The sequence below is a fragment of the Nansenia antarctica genome, assembly GCF_963989245.1.
Source record: "Nansenia antarctica genome assembly, chromosome: 14".
Taxonomy (NCBI): domain Eukaryota; kingdom Metazoa; phylum Chordata; class Actinopteri; order Argentiniformes; family Microstomatidae; genus Nansenia; species Nansenia antarctica.
This window is the reverse complement of record NC_137684.1, coordinates 27,980,880-28,005,795: the sequence shown is the minus strand read 5'-3', so window position 1 is coordinate 28,005,795 and position 24,916 is coordinate 27,980,880. Positions and strand designations below refer to the sequence as shown.

Here is a 24,916-nt window from a genome sequence, read left to right as displayed (position 1 = left end):
AATTATAAGGTTCTATCTCAATTTTTGGTCAGAATTGAGTTTTTTACATAGTCTGATCCATTAGGTGTTTATTAATGCCTGTGTGGTGTTATTTTTTTAAATGTTGCCATTTTTGAGTTAGTAATTCATAAAATACAAAGGTTCCATCTCACAAAAAATAATGTAATGTAAAAACTTTGACGCTCGATATCTCTGAACTACCCTAAAAGGAGATAGAACCTTATAATTTCTAAGATAGAACCTTATAATTCTAAGATAGAACCTTATAATTCTAAGATAGAGCCATATCATTCTAAGATAGAACCATATCATTCTAAGATAGAACCTTATCATTCTAAGATAGAACCTTATCATTCTAAGATAGAACCTTATCATTCTAAGCTCACGAATTCTCCAGCACCTCAGTCGTATAGCCCACAGCACTGCTGTCCCCCTCCTCGTCTCTGTCTCTGCCAGCACCTCTTCCTGCCCCTGTCCTCCCCCAGCCTGTCAGACCCAGTAGAGGCGGGAGATGAGGGACTTTTAGCTGGTTCACTGAGCCTACCGTAAATGGCTTGTAAAGAGAGGTCCCAGCAGCCCCGCTGACTGAGTCAATATTTCATATTTTATATTTTTATATTTTTTCAACCGCACTTCCTTTTCCGTCCCGTCCCCACAGAGATGACTGGGAGGGAGGGAGGGAGGGTATGAGGGACAGGGAGGGAGGGAGGGAGGGAGAGAGGGAGGGAGGGTATGAGGGACAGGGAGGGAGGGAGGGAGGGAGGGTATGAGGGACAGGGAGGGAGGGAGGGAGGGAGGGAGAGAGGGAGGGAGGGTATGAGGGACAGGGAGGGAGGGAGGGAGGGAGGGTATGAGGGACAGGGAGGGAGGGAGGGAGGGAGGGAGAGAGGGAGGGAGGGTATGAGGGACAGGGAGGGAGGGAGGGAGGGAGGGAGAGAGGGAGGGTATGAGGGACAAGGAAGAGTGGTGAGGGAGGGAGGGAGGGAGGGATGGAGGGAGAGTATGAGGGACAAGGAGGAGTGGTGAGGGAGGGAGGGAGGGAGAGTATGAGGGACAGGGAAGAGGGGTGAGGGAGATAGAGAGAGGGGGAAGTGAGGAAGGGAGAATGGGTAGTAAGTGAGTAGGGATGGGACAGAATAATCGATTAATCGATTAATTGATTAATCGTTCCCGAGGGTCGAAGTCGATTTTTTTACATTTGGACCACTAAAAAATGTTTCCCATTCAAATAATTATATTCTAACAAAGTCCAGCGAAAGCTCTGGCTGGGCACACTTCAAGAACAGAGACAATCGTGCCCAGTGTGGGATATGTGGGACAAAATTATCTTGACAACGGTTTCGGCCATAGCCTTTGTCAAGTCTAATTAAGCAATATCACACGAGAGGGAGTGCTGTTATACTGAATCACAGCACGGCTGTGATGGCGGCCTCGTAGTGTGATATTGCACGACCTCGAGTGTCGAAACAGTGTGTCCTCACAGGTCAACAAAATTATCTTACCATGGCTCCACGTCAACGGTGCTATCGTAAACGAAGGTGAGAGACCATGGCGTGGAGAGTGTGACAGAGCCCGCAGCTAAAAAATACTGCCCTAATTAACAAAATGGCGGCTAAAGATATGCTGCCTATTAGTAGGCTACAGTAGAGGGGAGGGGGTTTCGAGAATTCATGGCATACATAGAGACAGAGTACACAGTTCCTCACACCTCACACACCTCACGTCTGGAATATGCATGCTGACTGCTTAGAGTGCTTTAGCTACACAGTGTATCTGGTCCTCAGGCACCTTCTCTACACAGTGCATCTGGTCCTCAGGCACCTTCTCACTGTCCTACAGGGCCACCAATCACCTAAAAGGAAAGCGTCCTTTCCAACTGTCACTTTTCGGTGGCACGGAGGTTGTTCACATGGAGCAGCGAGCTTTGTTGTCCCTCACGGCCACTCGTGAGCCAGGAAAACTGAACACAGGAGGTTTGGTGACGTTACAGTGTGGCCACCATAGAGCTGTTTGCATTGCAGGAAATACACGCAATGCCCTAAAAAATGTTCAGGGCTACCTACGGTCTTCAGGGCCTGCAAGGGTCCTCAGCCTGTACAGGTGTGATTGAATAGGGTTTCAGTGAGTAGGTACACGATGTACTGTATGCAGGGTTCCCACACCTTCTGAAACATCAAATTCAAGCACCTTTCAAGGACTTTCAAAACTCAATTCCCTCAAATTCAAGGACCCAACATAGTTTGAGACAGATCTTGATGAGAATTTATCTAATAGGAACTATCCGCTCACAGACAACAATTAAAAAGAGAGGCTTGGATGTGTGAACACTAGATGGTCTCTTGCCTTCTCTATCCACAGAATTTTTCTCAAATTCACTTTCAAGGATTTCAAGGACCCGTGGGAACGGTGTGTATGTGTCCCATCGTGAGCCAGCCTCCCTCGTTTCCTTCAGAACCCTCTCGATCGGTAAAAGTACCAAAAGTAACTTTTTTCTATCGCTCTTTCTCTCTCTCCTCCTTTCTTGACATATTTCTCGTTTTCTAGCTAACCCTCTGTGTATTGCCAAGTATAGCTCTGCCCCCCCCCCGCCCCCCCTCCTCTCTCCCTCCTTGTCTCCCCCCCCCCCTCCTTGTCTGACGTGTTTTCCGCAGGATCGCCCTGGGACCAGGGATACCGGGTGGCTCTCCCGAAGAAGGAAGCCAGTTGCCAGGCAACTGCCTGCTGCATGATTATGGGTTAAGTCAGACGCAAGAATATCCGGCAACAGTGTGTGTGTGTGTGTGTGTGTGTGTGTATGTGTAGAACGGAGGGGGGTTTCCACACACTTTCCAATTACTGTAGCCCTTCTGTATCTCAGTGAGTGCCTTTTATCCCCTAACAGTCTCCTAATCAAGAGCTAATGTGCCCATTCAGCCAAATGAAAAGCTTCTTTTCCACCTCACCGTCGTCACCACGGTTCCATTTGAATTATTTGGTGGCTTTGCTCCAGATGGCTGAGAATTATTCTAGAAGGAATAAATGAGATTTCGCCACCTACAGTGTTGGTTGATTGATTGATTGTTTCCCTGGCTATAAAGATTAAGGCATATGAAAGGACTTGTTCATCTGTGAAACTACGTGTGCTAGAATCACAAATGGAGGTTAGAAAAAGGATTATGAGTGTATATATATAGTATTAGAAGTAGGGCCTATTATGTGCACTGAAAACCCTAGTTTTTAGATCATACTTGTTGTTGACTTGTTCCTCTCTCGTATTGGGAGAAATAGGGCAGGTAAAAATACAGGATAACATCAAACTTGCATCTGAAACAAATTGTTCAGAAATGTGACCTGAATAATTCATTGAGTAAAACGCCAAGAGTTACCAAGATTTAAGATTTATTAGGGACTGTTATTGAAGAAAAAAAACAGGTCAAGCATGAAGTTCACATTTTTGGTAATGCTGTTTGTGCAGGCCTACACCGCAATTTGTTAACTGTGACAGACTGTACGTAGGTGTCTGAAGGTGTCGTCTTTAAAAACACAAAATGACACAAAAACATACCAGACATGAATGGGAGGGTGTGCTAGCGGTGCACGCGCCTGTGTCGTTCAAAGTCATGTCTACTACGTTCCAGTTCTGCATGCAGTTGAATGTGTGATTCAAGTAGCTCGTGCAAACCATGGGAATGCCATTGACATGTGTGAAAAGGCACAACACGGGAATCTTAGGGCATGTAGCTCATCTTTGAACGGTGAAGATCACTGGTGGCGATCCCGGGTTGGGATTCCATGTAATTTACAGGGAAAAGTGAAAAGGACATATGTAGCACGTGGGATGGAAGGCGGTAGGGAGTTGATGAGATAGGGAAGTGGCAGCTTCGGAGGGCAGGTTTGAGGAGTTTGGCGGGTGAGATAAGAGCAGTGTGCATGGGAGGGTGTGATGCACGAGGAAGGAATTTTGTGGCAAGCGCAAACAGAGGGGCCTCTGGTATGCAGCACCCGTTTGGGGGGGGGGGGGGTTACAGACCTTGCCTAGGGGGGGGTTACAGACCTTGGAGGGGGGGTTACAGACCTTGCCTAGGGGGGGGGGTTACAGACCTTGCCTAGGGGGGGGTTAGAGACCTTGCCTAGGGCTCCACAAAGGCTGGGGTCTGGTCCTGGGAGTGGCTGTACAGTGAGTATTATGTGTGTTCAGAAGAAAACAAACAACAATTTAAAACAGGAAATGAAAAGTAAGTAAGTAAAACGTTATTTATACAGCGCCCTTCTCAGCACGAATGCACAAGGCGCTTTACATATAAAAAGAGCACTTAAAGAGCACTTAAAATAACAGTTGACTGGTAATAATGGCATACTGATACTACCGGTACCCACTTTTGCTATTGTGGCATTTACACACAGACAAACATGCTGTAGTCTACACACACACACAGGAGGAGATAGGATGCTCAATGAAAACAAGGCCTAAATAGACTGAGATAAAAATGTCTGCGGAGGCTCGAGTTAAACAATAAGCCTGTGTTTTAATATACTAGTGTGATGAAGGTTACGCGGCTCTTTATCACTGGCTGGCTGCGTGCTGGCTGGTAATTGCACATTGATCACGCAAATAACTTTGTTTATGTTTATGTGTGCAACCCATTTCATTTCCCCTTACGGTCTAAATGGGGAAGTCATTCATGAATACAAGGTCAGTTTGGGATCGCCCTGATGAGGGGAAGTGAGGATAAGGCTGGGAGCAGGTGTTTATTCACGCCTCAGGACTCTGCCCCCCCCCTACTCTGCCCCCACTGACTCCGGACTAAAAATAATCTCACTTCATGCATACATACATACAAGCATACCTGTGCATACAGACATTTACGTACTTTAGCCACTTTACTCTATTATACTGAGCCAATTACCAATATTGCACTATTGTCATTGTTCATATTGTATTCCACCCCTGTACATTGTACCGCACATTTCAAATCTTTTATCTAGTATTTTTTGTATATATAGTTTTTTTAATCCTGTCGTATTATATTGTTATTTATTGTTTCAGCCCTCTGTATGTCTGTACATATATTGGATTGACAATAAAGCTGACTTTGACTTTGACTTTGACAAATCCACAAAAAAAACAGCAACATTGTGTTATAGCAAACAGACCGTATCTGGGAACCTTTTTATCTGATAATATTGGGTTGTGTGTTCACAATAGTACCTGTTCTGAGCACTCTTGTTCTATTGGATGTAATTCCAACGACCGAATGCTTTCAACACCGCAAACCCACCCGAACATACACAGATACCAAGACGTTAATGCCTCCTCTTCCTCGGTCCCTGTGTGGGGTGCTCCCCCATCTGTCAGGCTGTGGGCCTGGCTCTGACTGGGCCCAGATGGAGTGGGTAGTGGGTATGGAGCTGGAGGCCCGTGGGCCAGCGTCCTAGACACAGCAGCAGTAGACACAGAGCCCGCCAGTAGAGCAGAGCCTGCCTCCCGACACTGCACTTTCTGCACTTTTATTTCTGCACTTGTATTTGTATTGCACCTTGTTTTTAGTGTTCAATTTTTTAAGTGTTTTTATCTGTATTTTATCTGGTTTTCTCTAGTGTTTTCTCTTTTTATCTGTTCTCTTTCTGTCTCTTCGGGCGGCTGTTTGTCGTTGTAAAATTGTGCTATATAAATAAACGTTACTTACTTACTTACTTACTACACACACACACACACACACACACACACACACACACACACGTAGAGAAGAGTAGAGAAGAGTAGCACTTTATTGATCCCAAAGAGAAATTACTATCACTCCGCATCACCATGACGACATACTGTCCAGTATGATAAAAAAATAAAAAAACACAATGAGACATGTGACCTGATAGAGATCAGACCATGGTTTAAAAAGCCAGAGTGCTGTTGACTGTCCTACTGGGGGAAGACAAGCAACAACGACATTCAATCCCAATAATAACAATAATCATAATCATAATCTTAATCATAATAACTTTATTTGTATAGCGCTTTTCCTGCAAACGTTGCAGCTCAAAGTGCTTTAATCATTATGAAATCATAATTTAATTATTTAGTCATTTAAAGGCGATATTAAAAAGATGGGTTTTTAGTCTTGACTTGACATATTTTGACTCCAGACTGAAGACGATGGTAGAACTTGCTTTTTGAATGATGATGTCATGAGAATGATCTTACTCATGTCCTCCTTGGCTACATTCCCATTCCAACAAACAATGGCTTACCACAACACACTAGCCACAACACTGCTGGCTGTAGAAGATGTGGAGCATTTTGTGACATACATTAAAAGATCTGAGCTTTCTTAACACTAGAACAGCCGTGCCTTTTTACCTACTAAAAGCGCCGCCTCAGAGGTCAAATGACCCCCCCTTTTACAATGGGAAGCTGCTATTTACACACAACAACCACTAGTTGGCCGTCTTGTAAATGAGCCTGCTTTCTACACAGATAAACTGCAAAATAGCTTTATACTAGCTTATCCTGATGTGATTTTGAAAATGTAAGGATACTGGGGTGGTAGAACGCACATATCTAGGAAAAGTCATGAAAGGAGGGTCCTGAAATTTGATCGAGTGCAATGATATAACACGTTTTTTTACTCACAGGGGTCAAATGATCCCTCGTGGCTGATTAAGTGTAAAACATCGATTCTGAAAAAGCCTTTTTTTATAAAGGCTTTGAGAATTCTTCTTCCTGTTCAGCTGTTTGTTTACTGTAAAAAAGTACTTATAGGAGTCAGCAGAGCTCCTGTCACCATGAATACAGATGGGGTTTTCAGTACCGTCTAGACTGGGAGGTCCACCTCCCTTTCACAAAGCAATCTACTGCCCTGCGATGAGTGTCATCCTCTCCCCTGACCACGGATGCACAAACACACACACACACACGCACACACACACACACACACATGCACACACACACGCACACACACACACATGCACACACACACAAGCACGTACGCACGCATGCACACACACACACACACGCACGCATGCACATACACACGCACGCACGCACGCACCACACACGCACACACACACACACGCACACACGCATTGACATGCATGGATGCAAGAACTCATACTGTTCACACACACATACACTTGAGCACTGTTCATGATTTATTTGGATTAATTTTACAATTAATATCCATAAGACCACATCCTGCTTAATATGTTTATATTAATTTCAGGTGGTCGTGAATGCAGCACCAATAGCTTATCTTAGCCCCAACTAAATTACTTATGGTCACCCCAAAAGTGTGTGTTAGGAATGTTTCTGTGTTTCATGGGTAATTTATAAACTAGGATTATGAATGGATTTCACATGATGTCAGTTAGTGCCTGCTGTTCTAGAGCTCCCAAGTAGACGAGAGACGGACGGAGGGAGGGAGGGAGGGAGAGAGAGAGAGAGGGAGAGAGGGAGGGAGGGAGAGAGAGAGAGAGGGAGGGAGAGAGAGAGAGAGAGAGAGGGAGGGAGGGAGAGAGAGAGAGAGAGGGAGGGAGAGAGAGAGTGGGAGGGAGGGAGAGAGAGGGAGAGAGAGAGGGAGGGAGGGAGAGAGAGAGGGAGGGAGGGAGGGAGGGAGGGAGGGAGGGGAGAGCAGAGCTGCTTGGCGATAGTCAGGGAGCGAGGTAGACAAAGACAGAGACAAAGAGAGAGAGAGTGAGAGAAAGAGAGAGAGAAAGAGAGAGAGAGAAAAATAAAAGGAGGTATAGTTGAGTAAATCTGGCTAAAATCCGGGGCGATGGACTCTCCCCCAGACAGCCGCCGCTGTTGCTCTAGATCTCATCTGACGAAGATGAAGATGTGAGATGAAGATGCTGAGGAGTACCAGAAGGGGATTCAACCGCAGGTGAACCACCACAAGACAGGCGTTGAACCCATCTGATACAGGGAGGAGGAAAAGAGGAGATAAGGACAGAAGAAGAGAGAGAGAGAGAGATAGAGAGAGAGGAATGGATTGCTAAGCACACGGAATACATGTTGCAGCAGTCTTTCCCAGAGAGAGAGTGAGGAAAGCAAGAGAGAGAGAGAGTGTGTGAGAGAGAGAGAGAGAGAGAGACACCAGGGGATTATGTTCCTGTTACTCTAATGTACATTCGCAACTTTCTGTGTCCTCCGGGGGATTCCATGTTCATCACAGAAGAGAAGGTGACTGCCAGACACGCAACTTGACTCACCCCCTCCCTCCCCCAGCCTCCCCCAGCGTCCTCCTCCCACGTTTCAGTGCAACCCCCCCCTCCCCTCCTCCTCCTCCTTCTCCTCCTCTTTCCTTATCTCTTCCTCCTGAGTCAGTTCCACAGTTGCTGAGGGGGGGGATCTATTTATTTAGTTCATCAATCCGCCTCTCCGCTCCCGCTCCCGCTCTCCTCGTCGCCTGTGAGTTCTGACTATGGCTCCTTCGTCGTTAGCTCGTTAGCTCTTTCTCACACTATGAAAAGAAAAACAACTCTGTTTTGGACGAACCGGCTCCCAACAGCAGCAGTGGAAAGAAAACCTTGAACAAAAAAATAATGGTGATAATGGCAATTTGAATAATAGAACGATGCCCTGTGATGGTGATGGTGAAATCTATGAAAGCAAAAGAAGGACCTCCTTTTAAGAGTGTGTGACGCCGACAACAGACAAAGCCGACAGGACAGAAGACGGCACGTCCTGCTATGCTCCCATGAAGCTGAGGGAACCTTGTCCACAACCTCTCAAGGATAGTGGGAATCCAACTCAAACAGCAAAGGCAGCAAGAGTTCCTATGAAATATTGATAGAGCGAGGGCATGTTGGGAAAGCGTACACCGTTGTCACATTCCCGGGGCAGTGGGAAGAAAACAAAGGAAAGAGGCTCTTGACACAAGAGAACAGGAGAGGGGAGAGGGGGCATCATTCTGTTTGGGCAGCAGTGGAGGTTTTTGGCTGATTAGCTTTAACTGATTAACTGATTAACTGTAGTTAACAGCGAGTAGTGAAGTTAGAGACTTTCATTTTAAGAGTCGAAAGATTCCAAAAGATTGCAAAGAACGTGTACGAGGTTTTAAAGGGACTCGGTATACAGTGACGAACAGCGAAGATATCTGCAGGACAATTGCTTCTTCTTCTTTTTTTGCCAGACAGCGAGAGACCTGGACCAGAAACCAAATAGTGTGTCGGGGGTAAGGGAGGGGGTGGTGAAGTGGCTTCGCAAGACGGTGGAGACATGGAGAGGTTGCTGGAATAGCACAAAAGAAGGGGCATTTTGGCTACGCACCTGGTGCAATGTGTGGTGAGTATATTAGCCGTTTGTTCACACTGAGTGAGTGTGTGTGTGTGTGTGTGTGCCAATGAAGCATACCTTGTGTTTGTATTATATTTGAAGCACAATCATACATTAAACTGGTTGAAAGAAAGTGAGGCTCTGAAGGGGGGGGCTTTGGAGGAGGGCTTTCAATGAACACTGATTCATTGATTATCAGTGTCATATAGAGAGGGGGGGGGGGGTGAGAGAGAGAGAGGCCAACAGCTTGGGAGCTAGACAAACAAATTCAAAAGTGGTTGTGCATTGTTGAACACAGAAACATCCAACTGGAATTGGATTGGTCCTACAGCAGGATGTGGGTTGTACTGTGTGTAGTTATTACATGTTCAGTCTCTGACAGGATGGTTCTCATCACCAGGTAGGGAGACAGGTGGGGTAGACAGGGCAGATAGACAGGTGGGGCAGGCAGGGCAGGCAGACAGGTGGGGCAGGCAGGGCAGGTAGACAGGCGGGGCAGGTAGACAGGTGAGGCAGACAGGGCAGGTAGACAGGCGGGGCAGGCAGACAGGTGGGGCAGGCAGGGCAGGTAGACAGGCAGGGCAGGTAGACAGGTGAGGCAGGCAGGGCAGGTAGACAGGTGGGGCAGGCAGGGCAGGTAGACAGGGCAGGTAGACAGGTGAGGCAGGCAGGGCAGGTAGACAGGTGGGGCAGGCAGGGCAGGTAGACAGGCAGGGCAGGTAGACAGGTGGGGTAGACAGGGCAGATAGACAGGTGGGGCAGGTAGACAGGTGAGGCAGACAGGGCAGGTAGACAGGTGGGGCAGGCGGGGCAGGTAGACAGGTGGGGCAGGCGGGGCAGGTAGACAGGTGGGACAGGTAGACAGGTGGGGCAGGCAGACAGGTGGGGCAGGTAGACAGGTGGGGCAGGCAGACAGGTGGGGCAGGCAGGGCAGGTAGACAGGTGGGGCAGGCAGGGCAGATAGACAGGTGGGGTAGACAGGGCAGATAGACAGGTGGGGCAGGTAGACAGGCAGGGCAGGTAGACAGGCAGGGCAGGCAGGCAGGGCAGGTAGACAGGTGAGGCAGGCAGGGCAGGCAGACAGGTGGGGCAGGCAGGACAGGTGAGGCAGGTAGACAGGTGGGGCAGACAGGGCAGGTAGACAGGTGGGGCAGGTAGACAGGTGAGGCAGGCAGGGCAGGTAGACAGGTGGGGCAGACAGGGCAGGTAGACAGGTGGGGCAGGCAGGGCAGGTAGACAGGTGAGGCAGGCAGGGCAGGTAGACAGGTGGGGCAGGCAGACAGGTGAGGCAGGCAGGGCAGGCAGACAGGTGAGGCAGGCAGGGCAGGCAGACAGGTGAGGCAGGCAGGGCAGGTAGACAGGTGGGGCAGGCAGACAGGTGAGGCAGGCAGGACAGGTGAGGCAGGCAGGGCAGGCAGACAGGTGAGGCAGGCAGGGCAGGCAGACAGGTGAGGCAGGCAGGGCAGGTAGACAGGTGGGGCAGGCAGACAGGTGAGGCAGGCAGGGCAGGCAGACAGGTGGGGCAGGCAGACAGGTGAGGCAGGCAGGGCAGGCAGACAGGTGGGGCAGGCAGGGCAGGTAGACAGGTGGGGTAGGCAGGGCAGGTAGAGAGAGACAGCACGGTTAGACAATGTCTAAACACAAGACACTACTGAGTGATAACAGCTATGAAGTGGCTGAGAGTGAGACTGACATGGAACAACAACCGACGATCTGGTGATGAGTGGATGGGAGGTCGGGGTTTAAATCCTGCAGGGTGATGAGGTGATGAACCACAGGTGTGTAGACCAGGCAGGTGGATATGCTGATGAGACTGGATTGCTGGAGCCTGGGGAGGCCACGCCCACACACACACACACACACACACACACACACACACACACACACACACACACACACGGACGGACGGATGGACGGACGGACTGACAGACACAGAGATGTGACACGTTCTAATGCTTTGGTCCTCATGTCGGGATCTGACGTAATGATCAGACTTTTCTTTCGAAAAATGAGAATACATTTCCGCGTTGTTGAAAATCAATGACACATCGCTAGTCAACTAACACAGCTTGTTTTGTGAGCCTGCTAACAATGTAAAGTAGTGTTATAGTTAACTAGGTAGCAGTGGGGGTTACTCACCCAATCCATTGCGTTGTTGCAGTATTTTGGCTTGACTAGCGAGTTTGTGTCGTGATTCTCAACAACGTTGAAACGTAGCTCTGTGTTTCAAAATAAAAGTCAGAACATTTTGATTGGTTGCCGACATGCGGACCAAATTATCAAACTGTGTCACATATTATATTGGCATAGACTAGGTGGAAATGCAGGTCATGACAGTATATGTGCAGGACTTCGGTGTCAATTGTTTTTCAGTGTTGCGCAGATCCTTTCTCTTCCTCACACCCTACGCATCACCCAACACAAAACACAGAGACGTGTGATTTGCACTGGATTGAGTTTACTGGCCTGGCCCAGAATGATTACCTTCATGCCATGTCGTCATTACGAAAAAAACACTGATATGCTCTCAGTGCTGATTACAGTCACCTGGGGCGGCTGTGTCTCAGGATGTAGAGCTGCCATCTAATGATCGCAAGGTTGGCAGATCGGCGGTTCGAGCCCCGGCTGGCCACATGTCGAAGTGTCCTTGGGCAAGACACTGAACCCCAAATTGCTCCCAAAGAGCGGGCCAGCGCCTTGCATGGTAGCTTGCCGCCATTGGTGTGTGAATGTGTGTGTGAATGGGTGAATGAGAGGCCGTTGTAAAGCGCTTTGGATAAAGGTGCTATATAAGTGCAGTCCATTTACCTTACTCAATAAAACAACAAAATCCAATGTAAATAGGGCTCAAGATGTTGTATGTTGTATGAGTCTGTGTTGCTTCTTAATTGTGTCGTTTTCCCACAGGGGCTTGTATGGAAGGAGAGCAGGGTCAAACGCCAAGCTGCTGACCCTGAGGTGTGGTCTCCAGTAGGTGTTTCCGTCCAGGTCATATGGTCAGACAGCTTCATTTGGAAATACATCAACCTCACATCAACAGATTGGCCATTTTCACAAATTAGTTTGGTACCCTGGGGGGTATTCCACGAAACGCGATTAGAGCTAATTCAGACTTGTTTTGATAATTCTCGATCATTTCAGATCGAGTTCCGTTCTCTGAATGTGGCTCAAATAATTTGCTGTTTGGTTGCTATGTATTCAACCAATCCGTCAGAACAAACCTGGTAGCGACCAGGTTTACGGTCTGGTTTAAGTAAGATGTGTGTCAAAAATGTCTCACAGGCGAAAACTAAATCCCGAACGACAGTTCCGTCAAGTGTCTTTTTGGAAATATGAGTTCCCACCTTTTATGAGATATAGATAATTTTATATTTTGATAGATAGTTTGATAGTGTGCTAGATAGATAGATAGATAGATAGATAGACAGACAGACAGACAGACAGACAGACAGACAGATAGACAGATAGACAGACAGACAGACAGACAGACAGACAGACAGACAGACAGACAGACAGACAGACAGACAGACAGACAGACAGATAGATTGATAGATAGATAGATAGATAGATAGACAGACAGACAGACAGACAGACAGACAGACAGACAGACAGACAGACAGACAGACAGACAGACAGATAGATAGATAGACAGACAGATAGATAGATAGATAGATAGATAGATAGATAGATTGATAGATAGATAGATAGATAGATAGATAGATAGATAGATAGATAGATAGACAGACAGATAGACAGATAGATAGATAGATAGATAGATAGACAGACAGATAGACAGATAGATAGGTATGTGTATCAGCTTGCATCAACAATAGCAGAGTGTTGTGTTTGGCACAGGGGTTAAGGCAGCCAGCTAGGAACCTGAAGGTTGCTGGTTAGATCCTTGCCTTGGGAGACAGTGGTTGACTTTAATTAAATGTTTGTTTTTTTACATTCAATAGAACCCGTCATGCAAATCGATTTATAATAATAATAATAATAATAATAATAATAATAATACCTTTTATTTGTGGTGCACTTTACATAAAGAAATCTCAAAGTGCTACGGATTAAAAACAAGAAGAAAGATAAAACAATCAACATTTTCAATTAAAAAAGGCTAATAAAAGGCTCTATTAAAAAGGTAGGTTTTAAGGCCTCGTTTAAAAGCATCCACAGACTGTGGTGTCCTTAGGTGGTCGGGGAGGGCATTCCACAGCCTGGGAGCAGCCGAGCAGAAGGCCCGATCTCCCATGGTGCGGAGCTTGGTATGGAGGAGTTCCTTGAGGTAGGGGGGGGAGCAGTTCCGTTTACAATAAATACATCTGTCTAAGTAAGTGAATCATCTATCCATCAGTAATCATAAGAAATAATAATCTATGCCAAATCCAGGGTCCTGTTACAATACTAGAAGAACATCATTTACTAGTCAGAAAGGCTTCAAACACCATTGTAATTATGTCAGTTCTCGTAAATTAGCCTAAACCAGCACAGTGAGCGGCCCTTAAGAGAACTGTGTCATACACAAGCCCCCCAGGATTGCTCTGCACATAGGACACTATGACCTATCAGCAGCAGCTAATATCACTCCACTATCCTGATGACCTGATCGTTTATAGCCTGCTGTGCTAATATCACCACAGTAGTGAATGTTCATTTATTACAAAATGAACATAAAGTACATGACAAAGTAGGGGCTAGTATGACCTGCACATTTAATCTGTCAGCAATTTCTTGGCAAACCATTTCCCTCGCCTTGTTAATTGTGGAAGTATTGCCCTTTTTTACTTCTAATTTTTCGTCTTCATAAAGCTCGTTAAGCAGAGCGCTGCGCTGTCATTTTCCGGTCATGTATCTTCATTTCGACAGTCGGCTCTTCTGGGCAACTTATAACTCCTGCACGCACCCAAATCGAGACTTTCCAAAACCGGACATGAACATTGATGACACAAGGCTGATTCTAATTCGAGGAATCACTTGAGGCTTGAATCCCAATCGAGAGTTGCTTGAACGAGGCTTTCCTTTTAATCGCAAATACTAATCAACGTACGTGGTGGAATACCCTCTTGGTGTGGCTCCCTGGAGTGTTTGTGAGAACAAAACATGTTTAGTTTTGCTTTCTTAAGAGCTGAAAAGTATGTATGTGGTATGTGATTCCTCAAGACACACATTCTATGTGATGATAGTAGAGCACCTTGTTTACGTCCCGCAAAGCATTCCATGGGACTGCACTACTGAAGCACTACCTCCTACCTGGTTCTCAGATCCTGGCACAGATCCTGGCACAGATCATGGCACCGTGCCAGATTATGTCTGCCTGCCAAATAGTGTCCACCTATTAAATATAAACATAAAAGCTACATTTGATAAGTAAGTAAGCTAGCTAAGTAAGTAAGCTAGCTAGATATGATGGGACACAAAGTAGTATCCAGTTATGGAATTATATTTATCTATCTGCTAGATGCTAGGTGTTTTAATATAAAATGGCCATGCCAATTTAACATCAACAAGCTATAGCTGACTAGTGAACCTGCATCAACCTTAATGCTATTCAAGCGCAAGAACATTAGATAAGTGCATAGAAACGGTGTTCGCATTGATTACATCAGGCGGACACTATTCGGCCAGGCGGACTTAATCTGGCATGACAGCACCGGTAGGTACAGTAGTGTAGTGAGCATAAATGATGATTGCATAGGATTGGATTACACTGTACCAGAATCGATGGACATGAGGGGTAACACTCTCTTAAGAGTTTAGAGACTCAAAGCTCTCTCTCTGTCTCTCTCTCTAAATAGCTACGGCCCTTTTTTATAGCCCTTCTTTATTTGATTTGATTGGAGAACATACGTCAGAGAATTAAGCTCTTGATGTGTTGTGTAGCTTTTTTTTATTCTTCCTTGTTGTGTGGCTATTTCAACCTTGTGGGAATCCACTTCCCCACTTCTATGTTTCGCTGCGTCGCCTCGTCGATGGGAATGTTTTTCACACGCCTCGCTGTGGCGAACGGCCCCCCGGGGTGCTTGTCGCACGTCAGAAATAAAAGAATGGGAGAGTATTTTTCAGAAGCACTTCCCATCCATCATTAGCGACACTCAGACTCATCGGCATGTGCGGATGGCTGCCCCCGAGGACCCCCGCCAGTCACTCACACAGGTCTCCTTTCTGAAGATCAATCCATCAAATGTGGTTTTTTTTAATGTAATTTTTTTTCCAAATATTTTTCATTTTATTGACAGATATAGTAGAGAATTAGACAGGAAGGATGGGTGAGAGAGAGGAGGGATGACATGCAGGATATGTCCCCGGCCGGAATCGAACTGGGGACCCTGCGGTTACATGGTCAGCGCTTAACCCGCTACGCCACCTAAGAGTCCCCTCCTCCGGGGAGATGGAGATGGGGGCGGGGGGGTACAGTATGAGAGAGGTGGGCCCCCTCATCGGGATTGAACCTCAGCCTTTTAGGGGGCAATGTGTGGTCCCGTGAGCTGGTAGAACTTCCTACTAGACCACTAGACTTCTGGGTTCAAATAGAGTTTGGTTTCTTCCAAATACTTTGAACATTGGCCGATTGAGCCTGACTGAGCCGCTGATGGGCAGGCATTCAAGTGTCAGGGTCTGGTGAAAAAGTAAAAGTAGGGCAAGGTCATTTTTTGACTTTTTGAGATTATGAAAGTGCAGATTAAGCTTTCAGTGCAGATTAAGCTTTCAGATAAGCTTTCAAATGATCTGTTATACGTTGAAATATGAACATAGTTGAAGAACATATGCTTATTTGAATGTTGGTACACCTTAAACCAAATACCGTGGAAAATTGCTCTGAATCAAAACAGACGCGTTTAATAATAATAATAATAATAATTTATTTGTATTGCACTTTTCATTCAAATGAATCTCAGAGTGAAAATAATAATAAAAAAACACAAAAGAAATGTGTTTCTCTTAAGTGTTAGCGTTTGCTAATGCAACATGCAGAAAACACATAACTACACATCATTAGATGATCACGCAGTCCTTGCTTTAGAACACGTCCTAAAACGTAAGTTTGTTTACAAGCCATAGTATCACTAACCCAGTAGCCTTAAACAGGATGCCAATCTAATTCACAAATTAGAAATATTTAGTGATCCTAAAACTATACTTGGTATATTGAGTGGGCTCTTCAACACTTCAACTTTCGTAACATGAAAAAAAAAGCAAAGGATTATTTTTTTTTATTTTTTTACCTAAGCGTTTTGGTCATTTGTGTGACTTGAGAATTGCCGGCATGCAGACCTTTCCAGACCCTATCACATTCCAATATTCCAGCTATATCCAGCGCAGCTAAAGTATATTAAAAAAAATCTAAACACCCCTCAGGAGAAAAGAGAAAGAAATACAAAACAAAAACATCCCGTCATCAGTTCAGATGGCTGTAGGCCGTAATGAAGATCCAGCCTGAATCTGAGACTCTCTAAGACTCTACACTGGCTTCCTGCTAAGTTCAGAATAGATTTCAAGATCCTTCTGCTTGTTTATAAAGCTCTCACTGGCACAGCACCAGAATATCTGAAAGACCTTTTGCTAGCATATCAGCCCAATGGAGCTCACAGGTCTTCTGACGGTGGTTTTCTCTGTGTACCTCTGAGATTTGGTGAGGCTGCATTCTCATTTTATGCACCCAAATTGTGGAATGCACTGCCAGTTTACATTAGGGATGCAACCTCAGCAAGTCAAGTTCAAGTAAAGACTAAAAACCCATCTTTTTAATATTACCTTTCAACGACTAAATAATTAAACGATGATTATATAATGATCGGAGCACTTTGAGCTGCAACGTTTGCAGGAAAAGCGCTATACGATTAAAGTTATTATTATTATTATTAAATAGTGTTGCCAAGTAAAGAGAAGAGAGAAACAGGTTAATTACACACCGACTAAAAGGAGAGAAACCGCAAGAGAAGGGAGGATAACCGAAGAGAGAGAGAGAGTTACCATCCCCTCGCCCTCGCTTCAACGATCATTAGCCCGAGCTCCCAAAAAAAGAGGTCATGGGTGAGGCTAATGGGAACTGGGAGTCCGGAGAGGGAGATATAGAGATATAACACCGGAAAAAACGGGAAAGCGAGGAATCCTAGAACCAGTGTCAGACAGTTCGTGCGTTCTGGTCGGAAGGACGCTTAGTCACTAATCTCAGCGGGGGAACCGGAGGAGAGATGAGCGAAGGAGGGCGAGGTGATTTGACAGGTCATCCGCGGCCCCCCGGGGCCCTATATTCCTGCGCCGCGGCGCTCGCCCTCCCTTCCTTCCTTCCTTCCCAGCTCGTAATGAGGCCAGAGTGAGGGCGCTCCGGTGTCATAAGGATCTCGGTGCTGCGCCATCACTCTCTGTGACTCATCTGTGTGTGTGTGTGTGTGTGTAGGGGGGATGGGGGAAGGTGGCCAGGTCGTTGTGGGTGTATTAGGATGTGTGTGGGGTGCTTCTGTGTGTGTGTGTGTGTGTGTGTGGGGGGGGGGGGGGGGGGGGTCTGGGAAGGGGGTGACCGGGGTGGGGAGGGGGTGGTCAGTTGAAGTTGAATCAGTGACAGTACGGAGTCGGACACCTTTCATGCACCTATGGGTCTCTACTGTCTTGCAGTCTTATATTGCATACATCATAGCACCTCATACCGCCTTATACTTTATACACTTTGTAATATACACTTTATGAATATTATATATAGACTTTAGGCCATTTTAATGGACTCAGACGGCTCATAACTGAACTCGCAGACGAGCCAAAAACGCCAGGCTACCGAGCCTATAGACTTCCATCCAGCCAGCACTAGTTTCATCCTACTACAGTATACAGTCGCAACAATGTGGCTAGAAACTGTTAGCGTTAGCGCATCGCCCTTTTTTCACTAGCCCAAAGGCCTCAGACAGACAGCAAAGGCACAGACTCTTCCCATTATGGGCAACGACCTGGAACAATCACATTATGGCTATGTTACGCAATAACCCCTGTTTCTATATCACGATCACCCATGTAGTGGGTGGACATCACCGCTCCACAGTGAGGGCGGTGGAGGGTGAATAATCTTTGACCTGCGGGGCTCTGATGCTAGAGAGAGATGTGTGTGTGTGTGTGTGTGTGTGTGTGTGTGGGTGGGTGTGTGGGTGTGTGTGCGAGTGCTTTGGCAACACTGGATTCCCCTTTCATTCGGGTACTGTGAAAGGCTGTATGTCACCATGTCAAGTGCAGAACATAAACATAACGAGAGAGATTCCTAATTTTTCTAAGACAGACGACGTCACTGTTACGGTTGTGTTTGTGTGAAGTCAATCTGAACCTTAGCTAGCAATAGGTAAACATGTTTTGATTTGGCTCAAGGTTGCATGTAAAGGTGTTTACTGGAATGTTTAGTACGTTGACTTTAATGAGCTAGCACGCTGACCTTCGTTTGCTGGCGATCATAACGGCACCCATCAAAAAGACGAGTATCTCCACTTATGTTTACATGCGGTTTGTGGCGATAAATATGGACTTGAATTGAAATGGACAGTCGGAAAGAGAGTGGGGAGAGAGAGACAATCTATTGTAAATTTAGGTGACAGTTTGCATCGATGAACAGCCATTGTGTAAGGATCTTAGGGGGGGGGGGGGGGGGGGCGTTCAGAGCTTAACTGTAGTTATCTGCAGGACAGGTGGACAGGCAGACAGGTAGAAAGAACAGGTAGACAGGCAGACAGGCAGACTGTGAAGGTAGGAAGGCAGACAGGACAATTAGACAGGCAGACTGGGCAGGTAGACAGGTAGAGAGAGCAGGTATGGGCAGGCAGGATAGGTAGACAGGCAGGGAAGGCAGGCAGGCAGAAACCAGGCAGTGGTACTAAAGCACAGAGAGAGCGCAGGTAGACAAAGATTAGCCACAGGAAACTAAGAGACAAACTAAGAGACAACTACTGAGAGACAATTGGTATGAGCGAGACTGACACGGAAGAACAGCAAACGATCTGGCGATGAGGTGATGTGAAGCCGGGGTTTAAATACTGCAGGTTGATGAGGTGATGAACCACAGGTGTGTAGACGAGCAGGTGGAGATGAAGACAAGACCGGATTGCCACGCCCACACATACACACACACAGACAGAGACAGACAGGGGACAGAGAGAGACAGAGAGACAGACAGACAGACAGACAGACAGAGAGACAGACAAACAGATAGACAGAGACAGACAGGGGACAGAGAGACAGAGACAGACAGGGGACAGAGAGACAGAGACAAACAGGGGACAGACAGACAGAGACAGACAGGGGACAGACAGACAGACAGACAGATAGACAGAGACAGATAGGGGACAGAGAGACAGACAGAGAGAGACAGACAGAGACAGACAGGGGACAGACAGACAGACAGACAGGGGACAGAGAGACAGAGACAGACAGGGGACAGACAGACAGACAGACAGACAGGGGACAGAGACAGAGACAGAGAGAGACAGACAGGGGGCAGAGAGAGACAGACAGGGGATAGAGACAGAGACAGAGAGAGACAGACAGGGGACAGAGAGAGACAGACAGGAGACAGAGACAGAGACAGAGAGAGACAGACAGAGACAGAGAGAGACAGACAGGGGACAGAGAGAGACAGTCACAGGCTAGGTGGAAGTGGAGGGTGTGACATTGTACTGTACTGGAGACTGCACGTCCCAGAGCCCATTACATGTTCTACAGTACTCAACTGTAAAATATTTATAAGGCAACTGATCTCCAGTCTATTGCATCTCCATTTAAAAAAAAATAAAAAATCATCTTTATACGAAGTCATAGAGTGTCTGATCGCTCGAATCCCCAATCCACAGACAGGTGCTGTATTACTAGTTTACTGGTGCTCTTCTCTTTCAAATAATAACACTATAAGTTGATACAGAGTTTGTGCAATGAAAAGGTTTGTGATGACATAACTGATGAGGTGTGGGTTTCTGGTAGGGGAGACATATCAATAACAATGTAAGACTTACACTTGACTTGCTTGATTGAGACTGATAGCGCACTTTTTTAATAGACTTTTTTAAAGGCTTTTGGTACAACCTAACACCGTTTTATGTTATGTTTCAAAGCTCTCGATAGGCTTTGGTCCAAATTTCAGAGACAGAGTTATATCTAGAAGAAGTGGCTTCTAAATTAGAGTTATTATGAAGTATTCATTAATCTCTTCCAGGGGAAGAAGATTGTCTGTGCGTAACAGTTTGGCTATTTTTGGTCTTTCTCCACTGTTTAAATCAAATGGTTTACAGTGTAATGAGGGCTGCGGAGATGGGAAACCAGGCTCCCAAAATTGAGTTTGCTCCGTGTCTCTCTCTGTCGTTCCACTACGCCACAGTGCTCTTAAAAGACATTTAAGTGCATTAATCATCGATGGCTCTCTCTCTCTCTCTTTCCAGGATCCCTTATGATATGAATGTTGCAGAGTGAAATCTTGTAATCTCAGCAAGTCTCTGAACCCATCACCTTAATGTGTGAACAGTCTGACATTGTGTATGAACTGGCTCCCTGATATAATATTGATATCGACTCTGACTAAGTGGCAGATATCTGTACTTTTACATAATGAGGTTTGGAAGTATGTTTCGAATGTAAATGGGCTGCACTTATATAGCGCCTTATTCCAAAGCGCTTTACAACGGCCTCTCATTCACCCATTCACACGCACATTCACACACTAATGGCGGCAAGCTACCATGCAAGGCGCCGGCCGGCCCGCTCATTGGGAGCAATTTGGGGTTCAGTGTCTTGCCCAAGGATACTTCGACATGTGGCCAGCCGGGGCTCGAACCGCCGATATGCCAACCCTGCGCCACAGCCGCCCCACACTGTAATGTAAGTAAGTAAGTAAAGCTTTATTTATATAGCACCTTTCATACAAGAAATGCAGCTCAAAGTGCTTTACAACAGGAATAAGTGAACATTAAGTGAAAAAAAAAAATATATATATATATATAAACATTTACATGCATAGAATGAATATAAAAGCAGGGGAAAACAGTAAAAAGAAAAGGTAAAGGTCAGTCTTTCTGTACTTCCCATTGGTTTTCACCACAAACATCAGTTTTTGGAAAAGGTCTGTCTCAGTCTCTGTGTACGCTCTCAGTCTCAGTCTTATGTGAGAATGTAAGCCGCCATTTCAGTCACGGTGGCTTCCTGCTCTCCAGGGGTTTATATTACTTGCTGAGCGTGACAGTGTTATCATCAAGTCAGTCTATAAATAGACTATTTTGGACTGAGGACTGGGTAGGTGAAAACAACTGTGAAACAAAGTGAATCAAGCCTTTTATGAGGTTTGTTACTTTGCCACAAATACTGTTATGATGGGTGAAGAACGGTTGAGGAACGGTACATCAGTGGCCTAATTCCCATTGTGGTTTCATTCTGCCGATGCAGTGTACTTAGCCCTCCTGTCGTGTTCGTTTCTGCCCCCTTACTTTGGTGTTCCTGGTCAAATGTGACCGGTTTGTTTTAACTGCTCTTACATTAACACAAAAACCATTAATCATCACCAAATTGCATTGAACACCCTTTTAAGCTGCTTTTGCTACAGTATCCCCGGCTTCACATGCAGTGTGTTTGCGTGTGTGAACTGTGACTCACTCCAACACATCCCCCCCCATGCCCTACCGTAGGAGTTTTAGAGAGGCCATTTTTCATGGATCTGTGCTGTGAATCACCTGTGAATCACCTCACTAACTAGTTGCTCATACGTCAAGCTCTGCTTGTTTAACGGTTACTGAGGAGTCTGTGGGCTGTTGGTGTTCAGCATGAACTCAATTGACACGCTTGATTGTGAAGTGAAGAAACACAAAAATCAGACACTTTCTGTGGAGAGGCTGTGGAGCAGGAGGTAGAGCCGCTGTCTAAAGATCGCATGGTTGGCAGATCGGCGGTTCGAGCCCCGGCTGGCCACATGTCGAAGTGTCCTTGGGCAAGACACTGAACCCCAAAATTGCTCCCAATGAGTGGGCCGGCACCTTGCATGGTAGCTTGCCGCCATTGGTGTGTGAATGTGTGTGTGAATGGGTGAATGAGAACCCGTTGTAAAGCGCTTTGGATAAAGGCGCTATATAAGTGCAGTCCATTATTGACACACTTGATTGTGAAGTGAAGAAATGGAAAAAGACACTTCTTTCCGTGACCATTTTGTACCTGGTGGATCATGGAGAATGTGATACCTGACACTTTTAGTGCTCTATCTCTGTCTCCAAATATTTTCCTTCTCCTTAACATCTTACTTTTATTTCATTCTCTCTCCCCCTCCCCCTCCCCCCCCTTCCTCTCTCTCTTGGCTGGGAAACAGTGTTTTTTTTTTATGGAGAGAGAGAGAGAGAAAGGTACCGGAGTCTTGTGCGAGTGACTGGCTCGGGCCTAGAGCTAGGAGGTGCTGCATGTATTTCCCCCTAATTGGGTCGGAAATAATCGTGTTTCACCGCTGAATGGCTAAGTCACATCAAAGCGGAGGGAGGGGAGACATCACTGTCTCCGACCCCCTCATGGGCCCCCCCACTGCTGCTCTAACATCTGTTGGCCCCTATAGTGTTTCCCCGGTCCTGTGCCCTGACTACAAGAAGAAGCCAAGAAGAAGTGTGGCGGAGGAAAGAGTTTGTTGTCTGTTGTTTTAACCTTTGTCTTTTTTTGGGTTGTTGTGTCTTCTCGGTTCTTGTAACAGGGCTGGTACAGTAGCAACACAAAGCACTCCAAAGACACCGGCGGTCTTTGACAGTCTGTCCTCTCGAGTTCAGTCCACTCGAGCGGTCCCTCGATGACAAAGTAGCACAGAACTTGTCGGGTGGAATCGGACGATGAAACATTCAGTTTGACGTCTGCATCATGTCGAATTAACACTTGGGACGGCGGCAACGAACACGGACAGGAAGAGAAAAACTCCTGAGCTCCCCGTCCCGGCCCCGGCGTCTCGCTAGTCTGTCTGTCGGAGACACAGCAAGGGTTATCTAATGAAATTAGCAGCCATGACAAATCCTCCGTCCTGGGCCTCTAAATCTGGGTCACAACACAAAAAAAAAAAGTCAACTTTAGTTTCATTCTTCGTTAACTTCTTCTTCCACGCACGTCCCACGATTAATATTCAATGCCTGCGTGGCTAAAATGTTAAACGTGAAATGTTAGAATTCTAAGACCCTTATGATGAACACTGTGTGTGTGTGTGTGTGTGTGTGTCTCTCTCTGTGTGAGTGTGTGTGTGTGTGTGTGTGTGTGTCTCTGTGTGTGTGTGTGTGTGTGTGTGTGTGTGTGTCTCTCGTGTGTCTCTCTCTGTGTGTGTGTGTGTGTGTGTGTATATGTGTCTTTGTACCGCCTTACTTACTGTTTCGGTATTTCTTTTTCCTCTCTCTACCCTCCCCCCCCCCCCCCACCCCCCTACCTTCTAGGCGTAGCACACTGTGGGGGTGGGGCTTACTGATGGTCAACATGGTCCCCCACGGCCGGCATGTCTGCGTCACCCACGCCCGCACCCTGGCCGAGGACCCCATGGACGACCGCGAGGAGCGGATCCTGGCTGTTCTGGGGATCATCGGGACCGTTCTCAACCTGCTGGTGGTCATCTTCGTCTACATCTACACGACCATCTGACCGCTGACGGACCCCCGCCACCAGAGGGGCCTTTACCGGGGTCCCAGCAGACAGGCCTGCTACACACACAAGAGACACACAGGTCCCTGAGGGGAGAGGGGGCAGGGGGAGGCGGCGGCACATGTGGCAGCCAAAGGGGGGGAAAGAGAGAGGTTGACAAAGGAGAAGAAGAAGAAGAAGAAGAAGGTTTTATTTGGCACGCAATCAACTTGTCAATCAATTGTTGGAATTTGTTTGTTTTTTTGCTCTAGGCACAGGGTCCGTATAGTCAGCGCCTCGGGAGCGATTAGGGGTTAAAGGCCTTGCTCAAGGGCACATGCAGCTCCGCCTCCTGAGGCGGGGATCGAACCAGCGACCGATTGCTAAGCCGGCCTCTCTCTAACCTCTAGGCTACTGCCACTGTCCCAAAGAGGGAGTATTAAGCCAAACCTTGCCATAAACTGAAGCAGTGCCCAGTCATCCAGTCCATTATTAGGCTCAAGAGATGGAGAAAGAGAGCATGCAGGCGCATTCATGTACCTCCGTTTGAAAGCAGAAACACTGGAAAGTCGTCCATGACAATGACTTTACGGTTGGGTATTTTCAGAGGTTTTGATTAGATAACGATAGATTAGATTCGATGTCCACACTGACTAGATGACTTGATTCTCTTGTCATTTGTTCTGGATTCGTTGCTGCTGTGTTTTCCTGGCGAAATGTTGACGAACGTTCCATCGACAAGCACAAATAAGAGCCCATGGAGGACGTGATGGAGGGTTCCAAAATGGCGGCTTTGACCACGGGACCACACGTATTGACAAGACGCCACAATGTTGAGGGAGATGACATACTGACACACCCTCACACAGTGACGAGGAGAGGCCGTTCACTCAGACTCAGTTACCACTGCACCACAGAAGGAGCAGGCCTCAATATACACCTCATCCTCAATGTACTCTTTTCTACGAACAAGCTCAAACCCGAGAAGACATAATACTAGGTATGAAACATCCGAAAAGTTTCATCTTGTGATTTTAAACGTTGACTACAATAATGACAGATACTAAGAGTTGAGACCATTTTTTTTAT

General features: G+C 46.5%; 1 protein-coding gene across 1 annotated transcript in view; it reads right to left on the bottom strand.

The window, feature by feature from the left end:
- Nucleotides 1–23,688, bottom strand: part of ltbp4 (latent transforming growth factor beta binding protein 4) — a gene marked incomplete at both ends in the record, with an annotated part of 122,797 nt that extends 99,109 nt beyond the window's left edge. Inside the window, one exon of the mRNA XM_080544762.1 lies at nt 23,640–23,688. Coding sequence (XP_080400888.1) covers nt 23,640–23,688 — 49 coding nt within the window. The remainder of the gene's footprint in view (nt 1–23,639) is intronic.
- Nucleotides 23,689–24,916: the final 1,228 nt, after the last annotated feature.